Below are 20,289 nucleotides of genomic sequence, written 5' to 3' on the forward strand. Positions count from 1 at the left end.
AGTCACACAGGAGTGAAACCGTATGAGTGTCCAGATTGTGGGAAATGTTTCAGTCAGAATGCCAATCGAGTGAGACACCAAAGAACTCACAGAGGAGAAAAACCATATCAATGTTCAGATTGTGGAAAAAGTTACAAATGGGATTCTTCCCTGGTGATACACCAGAGAACTCACACGGGAGAGAAACCATATCAGTGTCCAGATTGTGGCAAAAGTTTTAGGCAGAATTCCAACTTGGTGATACACCAGAGGTCTCACACTGGAGAAAAACCATATGAGTGTCCAATTTGTGGGAAATGTTTCCAGCAGAATGCTAACCTGGTGAACCATCAGAGTATTCACACGGGAGAGAAACCATATGAGTGTCTGTATTGTGGGAAACGTTTCAGTAAGAATTCCAACCTGGTGATACACCAGAGGACCCACACAGGAGAAAAACCATATGAGTGTCCAGATTGTGGCAAAAGTTTCAGTCAGAATTCCTACCTGGTGAGACATCAGAAGACTCACACAGGAGTGAAACTGTATGAGTGTCCGGATTGTGGGAAAAGTTTCAGTCAGTATGGCAATCTGGTGATGCACCAGAGGACCCACACAGGAGAAAAACCATATGAGTGTCCAGATTGTGGCAAACGTTTCAGTCAGAATGGCAATCTGGTGATACACCAGAGGACCCACATAGGAGAAAAACCATATGACTGTCTGGATTGTGGGAAAAGTTTCAGTCAGAATTCTAACCTGATGATACACCAGAGAACTCACACAGGAGAAAAACCATATCAGTGTTCAGATTGTGGGGAAAATTTCAGTCAGAATTCCTACCTGGTGAAACACCAGAGGACTCACACAGGAGAAAAACCATATGAGTGTATGTTTTGTGGGAAAAGTTTCATTCGAAATTCATGCCTTGTGATACACCAGAGGACTCACACAGGAGAGAAGCCGTATGAATGTCCGGATTGTGGGAAAGATTTCAGTAGTAGGTCTAGCCTTATCAATCATGTAAGGTTACACACAGGGGAGAAACCATTCAAATGCCCAGATTGCGGAAAGTGTTTCACACGGAATTCCTCCCTTATCAAACACAAGAAATTCCACATGAGGTGAAATTTGATCTCTGTAGAAGTATCTTGAACTTCATTTCTCGTCACTCATTGAAAGCCGAGCTGAGAAACTAAGCATTTAATTTTTTGCCTTATTCTTTTTAATCAAACATGTCTTAGTATCAAAAATGAGGGAGGAGATCTGAGCTTCCTTTCTCTTGCCCAGTGCAGTCATTTCCTTTCACGGAGTTGAGGGGAATTGCTGTGCTGAGCCAAAGAAAAGGAGCTTGGCTCTCTATTAGGTATGTTTGCTGACTTGAAGTACTTGTATATATAATAAAGCGGGATATAAAAAGATATATTTTTATGCATTTTTATTTATTAAATATATATGGCAGTCCAGCTCAAGGTGATTCCACATGGTTTACAGCAATAAAACCTTAATACAGAAAGCAATAAACCGACTATCTTGCAAACAGCGAAATGCAAAGCCTCCACATTTAACATGTACTTAAGCTGCAAATACAGGCCACTTCTAGCATGGTTGATTGAATTTTGATGTCTGGGCATCCGAAAAAGGTAATTCTTGCTTTTGTTCGAATTTTGTTCACGTTAACCAGGCCTCCTGGTCTTACTAACTACATTCATGCCTCATGACATTCTTGGTCCAAACTGGAGAACTTTCTCCTTGCAAGGAGTTAAATTGGAGAAGTTAACCTCAGGATTAGCGGCCTATAAATTTGAAAATTAAAGAAAGGCATAGACCTTCGGTGCCTCAAGCGAGTTGCACATGGGCAGCCTCAGCGGGGCCACATTTTCGGATTCATTTCTTTTTCCTCCAATTTATTTAAAATATTTGTGTAACCACCCATATCAACAAACTGGCTGGGTCCCAATCAATAACTTAAAAAACATATTAAACCCAAATGCATTAAAGAAAAACCTGGTTCCAATTCAAGCTTCTGATGTGCAGGCGCCTCTTCTTATCCCAATGCTTAGGGCAGTGGTGGCGAACCTATGGCACGCGTGCTAGAGGTGGCACTCAGAGCCCTCTCTTTGGGCACATGCACCGTTGCCCCAGCCCTGCCTCCCCCCATGGCCCCCTCCTCACCAGCAGGTCCCTGGAGGAGACTTGCCCCCGAGGGCAGTCCGTGCAGAGCAGCACAGCCAAGGGCATGGCAGCCAGGCAGCAGGGACAAGACTCTGCCCTTGCACCCTGTCACAGATGATGCTGTGGGGCATGGGTGGAGGGCATGGCCACCATGGTGCTGCTGGGCTACCTGGACAATCTGCTGTGGTGGGCTGTGGAGGCGGTGGGTGGCCATGCAGGTGGGCGGGGTGCAGAGCGGGGGTGGGTGGGGAGGCGGGGGCGGTTTTTGGGCACTTGGTCTCTAAAAGGTTGGCCATCACCGGCTTAGGGGAAAAGCTAGATCTGCTTTGGTTTACGGAAGACTAGGAGGATAAAGGCCTTCCATACTTCAGGGGGAAGAGTGTCTCATAGGGCAGGGTCTGCAACGGAAAAGGCTCACTTCCCAGCTCCTATTCAATGGCAATATTTAAAAAAGGGGGCTAGGAGCGTGCCCACCCTATCTGACCTGGTAGAACAGATAGATACAAAAATAATAAAGATGGGGCAATAATGACAGGTGCCCTGGTGTTTCAGTGGTTAGAAGGCAGTATTGCCAGCTGACTCTGCCTGTAGCCTGGAATTCAATCCTGAAGGGGTTCACGGTTGACTCAGCCTTCCATCCTTCTGAGTTCAGTAAAATGAGAACCCAGATTGTTGGGAACAATATGGTGACTCTGTAAACCAAGAGGGCTATAAAACACTTTGGGGTGGTACATGATTGTAAGTGCTATTGCTATAATAAAGAAGTAGCTTTAAAGGTGATGACCAGCATGTTGAATTGCACCTTAAAGAAATGAATCCATTGCATCTCACACCACAGAGATTTTAAATGGCCAACCTAGGGGCCTTCGTTGGTGTCTGTGCTGCTGCATTCTGGAGCAGTTGAAGGTTCTGGGTGGCCCAGTGTAGTGATCCAAATAGGTGGTGACAAAGGCATGAGTGACCCATGTCCAAATCTCCCCTCTTGCCAAGCATCTGAATTTTGATCACGTGACCATTATTGGGGGGCCATATGCTGACACTGTAAACCGAGAGTGCTTTAAAGCTCTGAAGTGTGGTATATAAGTCTAATAGCTATTGCTAAAATAAATTGCTTTTAAAGGTGATGACCAACACCTACATTGAATGGAAATGTCACCAGAGGGATTGTCGATATTATTTTCTGCCCTTATTTGGAGCTGAGGGCTTCCACCACGGGCAAAACTGGTGCTTCAATCTTGCAGAGACTTTAGGTATCATTTCATCAGTTAAAGCCCCCACATCTCTAAAATTACCTCAGAAGGTTTGACAATAACGATTTTGGGACATTTTTTCAGGCTAAAATACACATGGATATTTTACATATTTACATTCGTAGGCATGTATATTTCTATTTGCATCTACAGTATATCATCTTATCCCCAGATATACAGGGCATAGAGAACATCTCCACACTTCTTGTAAAATGCCAGGTTTTTGGGATGTAAGTAAATCAGACCAAGACAAATCACCTCAGAATTTTTTCACCTTTAATATAACTTAAAAGTTGTACAGTTCAATTGAAAAACATATTTTATGAGGGAAAATAACAATAATAAACTTACAATAACATGGTTTCATAAAGATGCGCACCCTTAAATTAATTCTTTCCTGAAGCTCTTTTTGATTTTATCACAGCATGCAGGCTTTTGAGATAGGAGCCTGGCACATTCTTGCCTTGGGAATCTTTGCCCATTCTTCCTAGCAAATTGCTCCAAATCTTTCAGGTTGTGAGGGTCACCCCAAGATTTTCAATTGGATTCAAGTCCCGCCTCTAGCTGGGCCATTCCAAGACTTAAATCTTCCTCTAGTGAGGCCATTGTTTTATTGATATGGAAGTATGCTCTGGGTCATTGAATGGCGGAATTATTCTTCATCTTCAGGATTCTGGCAGAGGCTTGAAGGTTTTGTGCCCAAATTGACTGATTTTTAGAACAGTTCATAATTTCCTCCATCTTGACTAAAGCTCCAGTTCCAGGTGAAGAAAAGCAGCCTCAAAGCATAAGGCCGCCACCACCATCCTTCACTAGAGCCACAAGGAGATTCATAAAATTGTAGGATTTAGAGAGATTTCGATCTCCCCTAAAACCACTCCTGCAAAAAAAGGCAGAAATGTTTGGACCAGCTTTCTGCAAACTGGTTTCCTCCAAGTGTTTTTGCTCGAGCTGCTTGGGAATAATAAGGCTGAAAGGTAGGAAGGCTGGGAATTGGGAGGGCTGCCCCGAGCAATTCCGCCGCCTAGCAAGATTTAAACTCCCCAATAATACAGACAGGATGATCATATCTACCTCCTATCTCAGTGTTTCTCAACCTTGACAATTTTAAGGCATGTGGACTTCAACTCCCAGAATTCCACAAATACTGTAATCTAGATGGGGTTCAGAGGCAATGCCAGTGGGCGCTTCCCGGTGGCTCCCGTGTTTCATTCTTCTATTAATAGGATCAGGGGTCTTCAAACTTGGCCCTTTTATGACTTGAGGACTTCAACTCCCAGCACGCCTGGCTGAGGAATTCTGGGAGTTGAAGTCCACAAGTCATAAAAGGGCCAAGTTTGAAGACCCCTGAATAGGATGAAGCTGACAACTATATATGGACGCACACAGGAATACTTCAGGAAGTTTTAGGGCGCAGCACCTGCTCATCTTATGAAGCTAAGTAGGGGGAAGCTTCACTCTTACAGCTTCAATCATTTGCCGAGACAGGTTTCGAGGAGTTATCTTGCACCCCCCAAGAAAATGAAAAACTGCCTGGAACCATGGTCACCAGCCTCAAAGGAAAATGCCCTTTCTCGTTGGCTGTTGTCCATCATTTCCCCTTACATGATTTATACTTTCCTTTGGTTTCGTTGCAGCAAGAGGGACAATGACTGCACTCTTGGGAGACCTGAAAGAAAAGGTTTGGGAGAGATCCTCAGGGGAAAAAAAAACCTATCGATGCGTTCGGTGGGAGAGGAATACGACTTGATAGTAGATAAGCCCGGAATCAATGAAAACATCTTGCCAACGCTTGAGGGTAGAGATAGGACGAGCGTGATTTTCAGCCTTATGTCGCTAGATGGCGCTCTACAACTCGGGAACACGCGTGCCTAGAAAGCAGAGAATACAGTAGCGGCATCGTTAGTGCTAATTTCGTAGCGGAGGGAGAAAGGCTGAGCTGGAACGAATTGAAACGATAGAGTATTGTATTACTAGAGAGGATGTGGAGGAGAGGAGGCGGAAGACAAAGGAACTTCCTTTTCCGGCTCAGCCACGGGAGAAAGATGGCGTCGGCGGAGCCTCTTCCCCTGTTTCGAGGGTGGAAGCGGCTCCTGGGAGGTGAGTGGAGGGCAGGTCGGAGGAGAAGCCGGGAGCAAGTCGGGCTGTTTGGTTTCCTCCACTGTGTGGAAACAGCAAAGGGACGAGGCTGAAAGATATCGGCTGCTGCTGCACGTTCCTTCCCTCCCTAAATTTTATTCCTCTGTGGCTGCACGATTTAAAACGGCTGCCTGTGATTTTCTGCTGGGAGATTTGGGAGATTTTTTTCTAAAAAATATTTATTTCTATTTCATATTTTGTAACAGCCCATCTCCCTCAGCCTTTACGTAACACTTCATTCGTTGTGATTTTATTGACACATTCTATTCTTGACAAGCGAGGAGTTTAATGGGCAAAATGCACCTCTGAGGCATTTTGCACACTGAAATACACATAATTCTTTGTATAAATGAATTCATAGGTGTGGATTTCTGTGTCAATAGGCACACAAATGCAGTGCACTCAGAAAGTTTTCACTTTTGTCAAATTTGTTATGCTGCACCTTGATTCTAGTTGTTGAAATTCATTTTTTTTTTCATTAATCTACAGTCAGTACCCCCATGATGACTCAGTGAAAACAGAATTTTAGAAATGTCTGTAAATTTATTTAAAAACTGAAATATCATATGACATAAATATTCGGACCTTTCATTCAGTATTTTGTTGAAGCACCTTTGGCAGCAATTACAGTCAAGTTTTTTAGGGATAGGGCATGGCAAGCTTTACACACTTGGGGATTTTCTGCCATTCTTCCTTGCAAATTCTTTCAAGCTTAGGCGACCATCAGTAGACAGCCATTGCCAGGTCCCTCCAGAGATATTCAGTAGGGTTCAAGTCAGAGCTCTGGCTGGGCCACTCTGGGAGATTCACAGAGTTGTTCCTACGCCACGCCTGTGTTGTTTTGGCTGTGTGCTTAGGATCGGTGTAATGTTGGAAAGTGAATCATTAGCCCAGTCTTAGGTCCTGAGTGCTGTGAAACAGGTTTTCATTGAGGATATTCTTGTGCTTTCCCACAGTTTTCTAGTTTACCAAGAAGTAGGTTGTGGTCTACTTTGCTGAATGCCTTGCTGAAGTCTAAGTATGCTATGTCCACAACATTTCGCTGGTCTATTAATTTAGTCACTCTGTCAAAGAATGAAATAAGAGTGGTTTGGCATGATCTTTTTTTAACAAACCTGTGCTGGCTACTAGTTATAACTTTATTTCTAGATATTCACAGATCTATTTTTAATTATTTTTATCCAGTATCTTCCCAGGTATTGATGTTTTGCTGATTGGTCTGTAGTCCCAAAGGTGCTTGTTCAAAAGGCAACAGGACTTTCTTGTTTTTTTAAAGATGTTTTGCTTGTCCAAGAAGCTTCTTCAGCTCTCACTGGATGGTGGGGAATGGAAGGATTTATATTCCTTGCAGACAGCTGGTCATTTGCATTCTTTTAGAGAGTCATTGAGGCCACTTGGAGATTTATCTGTGTCCTCAGGGTCCTCAGGGTCACCTGGGTAGTGCAAATGGGTGTGGAGCCTTCTTGGAACTGCTGAAATGACTGTATTGTAGACCAGGGCTTTTCAACCTTTTCACCAATTGTACCACTTTTAGGCTATGGCAATATTCGAGTACCACCTAGCAAAGTGTCAAAAACTTGATGACCAAAAAAAAAAACCCTGCTCAAAGTTGCAATTGCACTGAAATGACTTATGACCATTTTTGACACGTATGACCATTGCAGCATGCCCAGGATCATGTGATTTATATTTGGATGCTTGGCAACTGATTAATATTTATGATGGTCACAGTGTCCCAGGGTCATGTGATCCTCTTTTGCAATCTTTTGACAAGCAAAGTCAATGACAGGGCTGCTGGTGGCCAAGTACTAAGGCGGGACTTTCCTCCCTCCTTCCCTGCCTCCCTCTTTCTCATACCCACCTCCTTCTGAAGGAAGAATTTGAAAATCCCCCCATATTTTCTCTCTTCCATATATTCATCAAACAAGGAAAAGCCTCCAGAGACAGAAAAGACAAACTGCTGAGTGAACTAGCTTAAAAAGGCACATTCCCCTTTAAGAATTAGCTACTGGCTAGAAAGGAAAGTTAAGCAGTGCAGCCGGCACTTAAGGAAGAAAACAAAATGTAAGTATTGGCTGCTGGCTAAGGCAGCCTCCCCAAATGGCTCCATTCATAAGTAAAGGAATGCTACAGGCAAAATCCATTCAGGAGAAAAATACTTCAAAATCCCTTGCAGCAAAACTTACAGCTAACAATAGCAGAGCAATAGAAGCTAACACCAGCCATCAGCCAAATAGAAATTGCCAAACACTCCTTAAGAACACAAAGCCCACATTGCACAAATCCCAGAACTTCAAAGTCACAAAAGCACATAAGAATCCTTCCACTCTCCCCCTCCCTCCCTCCCTCCTCCATGCCTCACCTCCAGCCATTGCTGCCTTTTTTCATTCCTCTTGGAGGGCAACCCCTCCCCCACTGCATTTCTTGCCTGTTTGCTGCTGCCAGCACAGGTGGCTGTCACAGCAGTTGTAGATCGGCCCATGGCCGGCCTGCTTGATCTCCTCTCCCCCACCCTCCTCCTCCCCCTTTTCGGTGCAGCTAGAGTTGACTCCACCTCCTCCCAAAGCTGCTGCTGCTTTTTTCTCTCTCCCTCTCCCACCCAAACTGCCTCCTTTTATAGCCTCTCCTGTCTCCGCTCCCCTCCTCCTCCTTTCTATGGAGGAGGGTGAGCCATAAGTGAGCCTGGGGCCTTTACCTCGCCCCAGCCACTCTGCAGCTCCAGAGGACTCTCTCACAGTAAGTCCTTGCCTGCACTGGCTCTTTCCCTCCCCCACTACACTTGGCTAGGCAGGGCTGCGTACCACCTGCCACTCGTTAATATCAGGGAAGTTAAAGTTTCCCATTACTACTGTGGTATGTTTCCTACATACATTTGTTAACTGATTAGTAAAGAGTTCATCTATTTCTTCTGTTTGGTTGGGTGGCCTATAGCAATGTAATTTTTTCCCTTTTATATTGTCCCATATGGATTTTCATCCTTGGTTTTGTGTATTTCTATAGAAATGTAGTGATCTTTTTTATATAATGCAACAACATCTCCTCTTTTGTTTGGTCTGTTTCTTTTGGAACAGTTTGTATCCTTCCATCTTTCCAGTCATGAGTTTCATCCCACCACGTTTCAGTAATGGCAACAATGTCATATCTGCCTTTGTGTACTAATGCTTCAAGTTCACCTTTTTTGTTTTCTAAACTTTTGAGTGTTAGTGTATAGGCATTTCAGTCCTTTATGGGTCTTGGGTATGTTTCTTATATCTCCTATTTTGTAACTGGGATTTACATCCTTTCCATCACTCTCAACTTCATTATGTTTTTCTTTTTTTATTTCTTCTTTCTCTTTACGCTTTACTCCCTACCTTCTTATGTGATTGGTTATCTTTTGACATAAAAGTAGGTTCTAAAAGTACCCCCCCTCAATTTTAGTTTAAAGCCCTTTTGAAAAGATGAGCCAGTCATTTTCCAAATATATTCTTTCCAGTTTTTGTGAAGTTTACTCCATCCCTTGCCAGTAGCCCTTCATGTAAGAAATGCAAACTATGGTCTAGGAAGCTGAAGTCCTGTGGACAACGCTAGTTTTAAGCTAGTAATTCATTTCTAAAATACTCTGCTCCCTCATTGGATGTTGGTCTTTTGTTGGAAGCATAGATGAAAACACCACTTATGCTCCTAATTCTTTAATTTTCTTCCCAAGCTGTTCGTAATCTCTTTTTATTGTTTTCAGATTCATTGTTGTGTCATTGGTCCCCATATGTAGGAGAAGAAAGGGTAGTAATCCATGGGATTGATTATTTTAATAAGGAACTTAGTTACATGATTGATTTTTGCTACATGGAGACAATATACCTCCCTAGAGTTTTAGAAGTTTCAAAATTATGCTGTACATGCACAATTCATTATTTCAAACATTTGTAAGGGGTGCAAGAATATATCAGAAGCATTCTGGGGTGCGGGGTATAGAAAAGGTTGGGAACCACTGAGATAGAGAGTAATATAGATAGAATAATTACTCTCTCTCTCTCCATATAGATAGACAGACAGACAGACATAGAAATGAGAGATTGACTCAATCATAAAATTAGAGATAGAGTAATAGAGATAGAGATATAGAGTAATGGAGAGTGAGTTAGTGTGTGTGAGAGAGATAAAGATAGATAGATAGATAGATAGATAGATAGATAGATAGATAGATAGATAGATAGATAGATAGATAGATAGATAGATAGATAGATAGATAGATAGATAGATATGTGTTATCTACCCAAACCCCCCAAAAATAGAATTTTATGATTGACTCAATATTTGAACATGAATCTAACTAGTCTTCTATATGCTAAATGAATCATAATTAATATTAGAGGTTAAACTAGAATTTTGATGTTTTCATGGTAATATAAGGTGTTTTTTTGCTGCTTTCACATATTCTGCAGCCATTTTTAAAGCAATAATGAAACTAACCCATTAATATGAATCTTACAGAGAAAGCGGATGCCAAGAAGAGCAATGTGAACAACAGAGAATGAGAAGCAGCCTTAAAATATACCATCAATCAAAATCTTTTCTACTTCCTCTGGAAAGTGTAAAAACTCTTCTCCTTCCTCAGCAGATGAGAAACAAGGGAGAGAATAACAAGAACAGAGTTTTGAGATGAAAAAATAAAGTATATAGAACTCAAGGATACATTACATGAGAAGTCAAGGAGGTCAGTTTTCAAATAAAGGAAAAAAATGGGAAATAGCTTGAAGTCAGTGGGAAGGAAAAGATACCTTGGATATCCAAAATGGGCAGGTATTAATTAAAGCCTTTGAGGAAGGAAAGAACAGCTTGAATCAAAGAACCTCCAAATAAAACTAAGAGATCAGAAATATTTTTGGCCTCTTCAAGAATCCAGGAATATCAGTGTTGGAAAACCCCCACAGAGTGCCTATTGTGGGAAAAATACGAATTGCAGATCACGGCTGAATATGCACAAGAGGATCCACCCTATGAAAAGTCATAGGAATGTTTGGAGAGCGGCAAGGACCGGTACTGGAGAGAAGCTCTACCACTGCTTCCAATACGACAAAAGATTTAGCCTGCACACAAATCTGGTGATACACAGGATTCACAGTGGAAAGAAACCATGAGTGTTCAGACTTTGGGAAAAGTTTCACTTGGAATTCCAAGCTGGTGATACACCAAAGTCACACAGGAGAAAAACTATATGAGTGTCTTGATTGTAGGAAAAGTTTCAGCTGGAATTCCAATTTGGTGAGAGATAAGATGACTCACACTGAGGAGAAACTCTTTGAATGTCTTGATTGTGGCAAAGGCTTCAGTAATAATTCCAACCTGATCATACACCAGAGGAGTCACACAGGAGTGAAACCGTATGAGTGTCCGGATTGTGGGAAATGTTTCAGTCAGAATGCCAATCGAGTGAGACACCAAAGAACTCACAGAGGAGAAAAACCATATGAATGTTCAGATTGTGGGAAAAGTTACAAATGGGATTCTTCCCTGGTGATACACCAGAGAACTCACACGGGAGAGAAACCATATCAGTGTCCAGATTGTGGCAAAAGTTTCAGGCAGAATTCCAACTTGGTGATACACCAGAGGTCTCACACTGGAGAAAAACCATATGAGTGTCCAATTTGTGGGAAAAGTTTCCAGCAGAATGCTAACCTGGTGAACCATCAGAGTATTCACACGGGAGAGAAACCATATGAGTGTCTGTATTGTCGGAAACGTTTCAGTAAGAATTCCAACCTGATGATACACCAGAGGACCCACACAGGAGAAAAACCATATGAGTGTCCAGATTGTGGGAAAAGTTTCAGTCAGAATTCCTACCTGGTGAGACATCAGAAGACTCACACAGGAAAAAAACCATACGAGTGTCTCGAATGTGGGAAACGTTTCAGTTGCAGTTCCAATATGGAGACACACAAGAGGACTCACACGGGAGAGAAACTCTTTGAATGTCTTGATTGTGGCAAAGGCTTCAGTCATAATTCCAACCTGATCATACACCAGAGGAGTCACACAGGAGTGAAACTGTATGAGTGTCCGGATTGTGGGAAAAGTTTCAGTCAGAATGGCAATCTTGTAAGACATCAAATTACTCACACAGGAGAGAAACCATATGAGTGTCCAGATTGTGGCAAACGTTTCAGTCAGAATTCCAACCTGGTGATACATCAGAGGACCCACATAAAAGAAAAACCATATGAGTGTCTGGATTGTGGGAAACGTTTCAGTCAGAATTCATACCTGGTGAAACATCAGAAGACTCACACAGGAGAAAAACCATATGAGTGTTGTTATTGTGGGAAAAGTTTCTCTCAAAATTTTGTTTTGGCGATACACCAGAGGACTCACACAGGAGAGAAACCATATCAGTGTCCAGATTGTGGGAAAGGTTTCAGGCAGAATTCCAACTTGGTGATACACCAGAGGACTCACACGGGAGAGAAACCATATGAGTGTCCAGATTGTGGGAAAGGTTTCAGGCAGAATTCCAACTTGGTGATACACCAGAGGTCTCACACTGGAGAAAAACCATATGAGTGTCCAATTTGTGGGAAAAGTTTCCAGCAGAATGCTAAGCTGGTGAACCATCAGAGTATTCACACGGGAGAGAAACCATATGAGTGTCTGTATTGTGGAAAATGTTTCAGTCAGAATTCCAACCTGGTGATACACCAGAGGACCCACATAAGAGAAAAACCATATGAGTGTCTGGATTGTGGCAAAAGTTTCAGTCAGAATTCCTACCTGGTGAAACACCAGAAGACTCACTCAGGAGAGAAACCATATGAGTGTCTCGAATGTGGGAAAAGTTTCAGTTGCAGGTCCAATTTGGAGACACACAAGAGGACTCACACGGGAGAGAAACCATATAAGTGTCCAAATTGTGGAAAAGGTTTCAGTCATAATTCCAACCTGATCATACACCAGAGGAGTCACACAGGAGTGAAACCGTATGAGTGTCCGGATTGTGGGAAAAGTTTCAGTCAGAAGGCCAATTTAGTGAAACATCAAATTACTCACACAGAAGAAAAACCATATGAGTGTTTGGATTGTGGGAAAAGTTTCAAATGGGATTCCTCTCTGGTGAAACACCAGAGAACTCACACAGGAGAGAAACCATGAGTATCCTGATTGTGGGAAAGGTTTCTCTCAAAATTCTGTCCTGGCAATACACCAGAGGATTCACATGGGAGAGAAACCATATCAGTGTCCAGACTGTGGGAAAAGTTTCAGTTGGAGTTCCAGTTTGGTGATACACGGGAGGACTCACACAGGAGAGGAACCGTATCAATGTTCAGATTGTGGGAAAGGTTTTAGTAGAAGATCTTGCCTTATAAATCATATAGGGTTACACATAGGGGAGTAACCATTCAGATGTCCTGATTGCAAACTGTTTCGCACAAAATACCTCCCTTATCACACATAAGAAATTCCATGAGGAAAAATGTGTTGTCTGTAGTGGAATCTTGAATTTTGTTTTCTGTCTGATCTGAGGTTCCTTTTCTCTGGCCCAGTGCGCTAGTTCTCTTTCACGGAGTGGAGTGGAACTGCCATGCTGGGCGAGAGTAAAGGAGCTTGCATCTCTATTAGGTATGTTTGCTACCTTGAGTTATTTCTACATAAAGGTAGGATATAAATATATATGTATGGTACAAAATAAAAATGCGAACACCAGGAGAATATAAGACAGTTAAAAGTTTAGTAAAAACCTTAAAAACTTTTAAAAGCATACAATCATAGGGGCCAAGCTTTCGTCGGATCCTTCCGACATCCTCAGGGCACAAAGTCAATCAATGGGAAAAGCAGTTATAAATAAACCGACGCTTGCATCCGGGCCCTAGATCTCGTGACAGGGCCGTGATAACCAATCATTGTAACATTCTCATTAACCCCTTTAACTATCCTTCTATCCTTATTTCTGCTGCCTTTCCGTGTCAAACCACCATGGGGCGTCGGTTTATTTATAACTGGTTTTCCCATTGATTGACTTTGTGCCCTGAGGATGTCGGAAGGATCCGACGAAAGCTTGGCCCCTATGATTTGTATGCTTTTAAAAGTTTTTAAGGTTTTTACTAAACTTTTAACTGTCTTATATTCTCCTGGTGTTCGCATTTTTATTTTGTACCATGGATATTCCCAGGAGTCATTCGTCTGTCTTTTATGTTATTTGCAACCATATATATGTATGTATATATGTATTTCTGTTTGTTAAGAAAATATATATGGTAACTCAATTCATGGTGACTTTGTGTGGCTTGTAGCAATAACACCATATATTGCAAAATGGCCTCTGCATTTAATATGTTGCCCTACAAATACAGGGCACTTCTAACAAGGTGGATGGCATTTTTGATGGTCTGGGAGTCCCAGAAAAGTGATTCTTACTTCAGTTAAGAAGTTAACCAGACCTCCTGGCCTTACTAACTACGCTCATGCCTGTTGCCATTCTTGCTCAAAACTTGAAAGGAGTTAAATTGAAGATGTTAACCACAGGACTAGCGTCACATAAATTTGATAATTACAGAAATGCATAAACCTTCAGTGCCTGAAACAACTTGCAGATGGGCAGCCTCAGCAGGTCCATTTTTCAGACTCCTCCTTTTTCCTCTGATTTATTTAAAACATTTATGCAGCCAGACATATTATGACAAACTCTGGCTGGCTCACAATCAATTATTAACATAAAAACTGTAAAAACCAAATGCATAAAACCAAAAACCTGGTGCCAAGTCAAGCTTCTGATGTGCAGGCGCCTCTTCTTATCCCAGTGCTTAGGGGATAAAAGCCTGCCATACTTCAGGGGCAGAGTCTGCAACGGAAAAGGCTCTCTTACTAGTTCCTATCAGATGGCAATATTTAAGGGCAGAGGCTAGGAGTGGGTCCACCCTATCGAACGTGGTAGAACAGATACATGCAAAAATAATAAAGGTGGGAAAACAATGACAGGTACCCTGGTGGCTCAGTGGCCAGAATGCAGTATTGCCAGCTGATTCTGCCCACAGCCTGGAATTCGATCTGACGGGGCTTTCCATCCTTCTGAGATTGATAAAATGAGGACCCGGATTGTTGGGAACAATATTCTTGCAGTGTAAACGGAGAGTGCTATAAAGCACTGTGGGGTGGTATATAATTGTAAGTGCTATTGCTATAATGAATAGCTTTAAAGATGATGACCAGCATCTTCAATTGCGCCTGTAAAGAAAAGAATCCAGGGCAGCTCGTATCACAAAGAAGTTACATGGACAACTTAAGGGCCCCCATTGCTGTATCCGCTGCTGCGTTCTGGACCAATTAAAGTTTCTGGGTGACTCAGGCCAGTGATCTAAACGGGGTGCCCAAGGCATGAGTGACCCACGTGGAAGGCCTGATCCAGGAAAGGACACAATTCGCGCACTAGATGAATCTCTGCAAAGCCCCTCCCCTGACCATGATCTCCTCAAGCAGTAGCCATGAGTCCAAGGGGACCCCCAGGTTGTACACCAGCTCGGTCGCCCAAAGAGATCACATGACCCCAGAACACAAACTGTCAGATATGAGTCAATCGCCAAGCATCACAATTTTGTTCACGTGACAAGGGGGGATGCTGCAATGGTTGCAAGTGTGAAAAATGGTCAGAAGTCACTTTTTAAACTGCTGTTGTAACTTCAAATGGTTGATAATAAAATGTTGTAAGTCCAAGACTACCTGTACGTTATTGGGTATCATAGGATGGAGAGGCCTCCCCTAGAGGTTTCATGTAGACCAGGGGTAGGCCTACGTACAATTGCGGACCTGCGCCTCTTCCGCCGAGTCCTGAAAACTCATCTGTTCCATGCGGCCGGCCTGGCGTAGTTTTGATTGGGTTTTGTTAGGGGTTTCATATTTTAGAGCAGGCTTTTATGTAATATTTACTGTGATTTTTATTATTGCCTGTTCACCGCCCTGAGTCCCGTAAGGGAGATAGGGCGGTATATAAATTTAAATAATAATAATAATAATAGGCAACCTTGCCTCTTTTATATTTTAATATGTATTTGCTACGTATATGTAGGGATGTGGGTCTATACATATGTTGTTCATAGTATGTTTAGGTGTGTGTCATGTGTTTCACTTTGAGAGTGGCCAACTAAATTTTATTTTTGATGTGTGCCGTTGTGCCCACAGTATAAAAATGAAATAAAGGTTATCTAACTCCCAGAATTCCTGAGCCGGCATGGCTCAGCTTGGAAACCTCTCCCTTTCCCCTCAGCATGGCTGGCTCAGGAATTCTGGGAGTTGAAGTCCACGAGTCATAAAGGGGCCAAGGTTGCCTACCCTTGATGTAGACGTTAAAAAAGAAAAGGAAAAAACTTGAGTCCCAGGGCATCACAAACTGCAGGGGTCCGAGACTCAGCCCCTCTTCTCCTACCCACACCAACTGGAACCAGGCATGGAGGTAGAAGTAGGACCACCGTAATAAAGTGCCTCCCATTTCTAGTCCCCAAAGCTGGTCCGGAATATCATGGCCGACAGTATTGAAACCTGATGAGAGGTCTAGGAGGGACATAATTGTTGTACCCCGTCTATCCCGAGGCCTCCAAAAGCTTCGTGAGAATTGCAACTAATGCTGTTTTGTTGCTGTGCCCTGGACTGAACCCAGACTGCAAAGGGCCCAGGTGTCTTTCTCCCGCACAGCCCTTTGTGTAGGTGGCAAAGTCAGAGCTGCAATCAGAGGGCGAGTTGAAGTTCCAGGCTGCCAACCTCTCATTGCCCTCCTCGGCTGCACTTGGAAAAGATCTTAATCTGCAGCAATGCCTTGAAATCCTCTGCCAGGAAAACCTCTCCTGATTTTCTTTTGCACAGCAAAGGGCTGTTGAAGGTATAAAGCCAGCCAGGATGCCAACTGTCCAGAAGGGGGGAAATGACTCTTTCAGGCCTCTCCTGAACTTGGGAAAGAAATATGGACGGTTCTCGGGTTGTGACAGCAATTGCCGCCTGAATTTGCATAGCTAAAGAGGGATGGGGCACCATTAGGAAATACTGGGTTTGTTAGCTAAACATGGAAGTACAAGAAAATACAATCACAGAAGAGACAAAGGGGTCAAGCCTCAGTCTTGCAGCTTCGTTAAATTGTAGAGGCAGGTTTTGAGGAGTTATCCTGCACCCCTAATCCCCAAGAGGAAAAACCATGGATCTAAGGCAGGGGTGTCAAACTCAATTTCACTGAGGGCCGCATCAGCATTGTGGTTGCCCTTGGGGGGCCGGGTGGGTGTGGCCTACTGGGTGGGTGTGGATGGAGTGGGTGTGGCCTACTGGGTGGGCATGGCCAGTTCTACATCATTCGCGTCAAGGGCGCCTATGGGGGCTTGGGCAGGAGTGGGACAGATCTGAGGGTCTCTGGCAGAAGGGGGTAGGACTGGGGCAAGTGCCAAGATGGCCACCACAAAATTGTACACTGTTTCCAGGATGGCTTCGTCGGCCACATGAAACCACTTCGCGGGCCGCACCCGGCCCCCGGGCCTTGTGTTTGACATGTCTGATCTAAGGGAGATGCAAAACAAACCATCAATCAAAATCTTTCCCACTTCTTCTAGAAAGTGTTAAAACTCTTGTCATTCGTCAGCAGATGGAGACTATGGAGAGAATAACAGGAACTGAGTGTTTTCAAGTGGGAAAAAATAGATTATGTGGAACTCAGGAAAATATTGCCTGAAAAAGTAAAAAGATATCATTACCAAATTGAGAAAAAGAGGGAAATACCTGGAGGTAAGTGGGAAGGAAAAGGCCCCATGGATAGCCAAAATGGGCAGGCATTAATTAAAGCCTTTGAGGAAGGAAAGAGTGGCTTGAATCAAAGCGCCACCAGATAAGAGATCAGAAATATTTTTGGCCTCATCAATTCAAGAAAAGAGAGGAATCTGAAAAATGGTCCAGCTGAGGCTGCCCGTGTGCAAGCTGCCTGAGGCACTGAAGGTGTTTGCATTTCTTTATTGATCAAATTTATATGCCCTTAACCCTGAGGTAAACTTCTCTGATTTAACTCCTTGCAAGAATGGCATCAGGAATGAATGTAGATAGTAAGGCGAGGAGGGCCTGTTTAACTTCTAATTTGAACAAAAGCAAAAAATCAACTTTTGGGTACTCCATGATCATCCAAAACACATCAACTTTGCTAGAGGTGCCCTGTATTTGAGGGCAAGTACGTTAAATGCTGAGGTTTTGCATTTTGCCATTTGCAATATATGGGGTTTATTGGTTTCTGTATTAAAGTATTATTGCTGTAAACTATGTGGAGTCACCATGAGTTGGGCTGCCATATACATTTTCTTGTAAGTAAAAATACATACATAGATGCATACACGTTTATAGAATATCCCCTTTTATTATATGTAGAAAAAGGCAAAGATATTTAAGAGATCCAAGCTTCTTTTATCTGGCCCAGCACAGCAATTCACCTTGACTCCGTAAAAGGAAAAAACCTCACTGATCCAGAGAAAGGAAGCTGAGATCTCCTCCCTCGTGGTTGATACTAAGACACGTTTGACTAAAAAGAATAAGGCAACTGGGCTTCCCATGAGAGATAAGAAACAGAGTTCAAGATTCCTCTACACACATCGAATTTCACCTCGTTTGGAATTTCTTGTGTCTGATAAGGGAGGAATTTTGTGTGAAACACTGTCCACAGTCTGGGCATTGGAACGGTTTCTCCCCTATATGTAACCTTACATGATTTATAAGACTAGACCTACTAGTGAAAATTTTCCCACAATCCGGACACTCAAATGGTTTCTCTCCCATGTGAGTCCTCTGGTGTATCACCAGCTTAGAATTATGCTGAAAACCTTTCCCACAATCTGGACACTCATAAGGTCTTTCGCCAGTGTGAGCCCGCTGGTGTATCACCAGGTGGGATTTCTGTCTAAAACTATCCCTGCAATCTGGACACTCATGGTTTCTCTCCTGTGTGAGTCTTTCGGTGTATCACCAGCTTGCAATTATTTTTTTTTCACAAAAAAGGCAGTGTGTCGGGTATTTGTAACACTAATATTCTTGCACGTATGAGTAGGCCAAAAATATTTCTAATCGCTTGTCTGGTGGTGCTTTGATTCAAGACACTCTTTCCTTCGTCAAAGTCTTTCACGAATGACTTTGGCTATCCAAAGGATCTTTTCCTTCCCACAGAGGTTATATACCTTTTTACCTTTACATGCAATATTTTATTGCATTCCACATAGTCTATTTCAGTGTTTCTCAACCTTGACAATTTTAAGGCATGTGGACTTCAACTCCCAGAATTCCACAGCCAGCATTGCTGGCTGTGGAATTCTGGGAGTTGAAGTCCACATGCCTTAAAATTGTCAAGGTTGAGAAACACTGGTCTATTTTTCCACCTCAAAACTCTTTTTGTGTTATTCTCTTCCTTGTATCTCCTCTGCTGAGGAAAAAGAAGGGTTTAAACACATTCTGGAAGAATTAGAAAAGATTTTTGTTGATGCTTTGTTCTGCATTTTAATGCTGTTTCTCGTTGTCTGTTATCCAGAGTCCTTCTCTTGGCATCCTCTTTCTCTAAAAGATTATTATTAATGGACTATTTCCATTCTTGTTTAAAGAATGGCTGCAGAACCTGTGAAAACAGCAAAAAAAACCCCATGTTACTGTGAAAAAAACCTAACATATCACCATGGTAGATAAATCACTAACGTTAATTATAATTCATTGGGCACATAGACAACTAGCAAGATCCAAGTTTCAATATTCACTCCCACATCCAAAGATGAAATTCTTTTTTTTTTTGGCTTGGATAAATCACAAATTATTAGCATTGCAAATTGTTATTATAAAATATACCTGAAAATACTAAGGATTATACAGATTATACATGTATACGCACACAGAAATACACACCTATGAAGTTACGTATGTAATTTTTTTTAGGAAGGTGGGGAGACACTAATAAATAAAATGGTGCCCAAATCCTATGAAACGTTGAAAGAAAGCATCCCTTTTGCCCAAGAAACTCCTCACTTGCCAGGAAAATACATGTCAATAAAATCTCAAGGAATCAAGTGTTACGTGTAAACGGAGGGAACTGGGCGGTTAAGAAATATGAAAAACAAAGATTTCTTAAACGTCCCAAATCTCCCAGCAGAAACTCACAGGCAGCAGTTTTAAATCATGCGGCATAAGGATAATAACACTTGGGGAGAGAAAGCGTATACAGTTTCATTTCGTTCCAGCTCTGTGCATTCTATTACAAAAAGCCGCTGCCGCTCCCTAAAAGTTCATGAAGTTCTTTTTTGCCTAAACGGTTGCCAGCTTCGTCCTATTAATAGAACAATGAAACATAGGAGAAACCCGGAAGCACCCACTGGGATTGCCTCTGAACCACATCTAGTGGGAGGTAAATATGATCTTCCTGTGTTATTGGGGAGTTTAAATCTTGCTAGGGGGCAGAGTTGCTCAGAGCAGCCTTCCCACCTTTCAGCCATATTATTCCCAAGCGGCTTGAAGAAAAACACTTGGAGGAAACCAGTTTGCAGGAAGCTGGTCCGAGGATTCCTGCTCTGCATGCTGTGATAAAATCAAAAAGTACTACAAGAAAGGCTGCACATCTTTATGAAACCATGTTAATTGTTTTTTATTGTCATTTCCTCCCCAGAAAAGATTTCAGTTTGCATTTCAACTGAATTCTACAGTTTATACATTATAGGAAAGGTGGGGAAAATTCCTAGTTGATTTATCTTGGTCTATTATTTTTTTTTTGTTACATCTCAAAAAC

General features: G+C 42.4%; 1 protein-coding gene across 1 annotated transcript in view; it reads left to right on the forward strand.

Annotated features, from left to right (window-relative positions):
- Window positions 1–20,289, forward strand: part of LOC107293883 — a 95,749-nt gene that overhangs the window by 54,177 nt on the left and 21,283 nt on the right. The window contains exons 9-12 of the mRNA XM_029285483.1: window positions 7–1,054; window positions 10,849–11,436; window positions 11,521–12,612; window positions 12,695–12,875. Coding sequence (XP_029141316.1) covers window positions 7–1,054; window positions 10,849–11,436; window positions 11,521–12,612; window positions 12,695–12,875 — 2,909 coding nt within the window. The remainder of the gene's footprint in view (window positions 1–6; window positions 1,055–10,848; window positions 11,437–11,520; window positions 12,613–12,694; window positions 12,876–20,289) is intronic.

The sequence above is a fragment of the Protobothrops mucrosquamatus genome, unplaced genomic scaffold, assembly GCF_001527695.2.
Source record: "Protobothrops mucrosquamatus isolate PMUCROS unplaced genomic scaffold, P.Mucros_1.0 scaffold1758, whole genome shotgun sequence".
Classification (NCBI taxonomy): Eukaryota; Metazoa; Chordata; class Lepidosauria; order Squamata; family Viperidae; genus Protobothrops; species Protobothrops mucrosquamatus.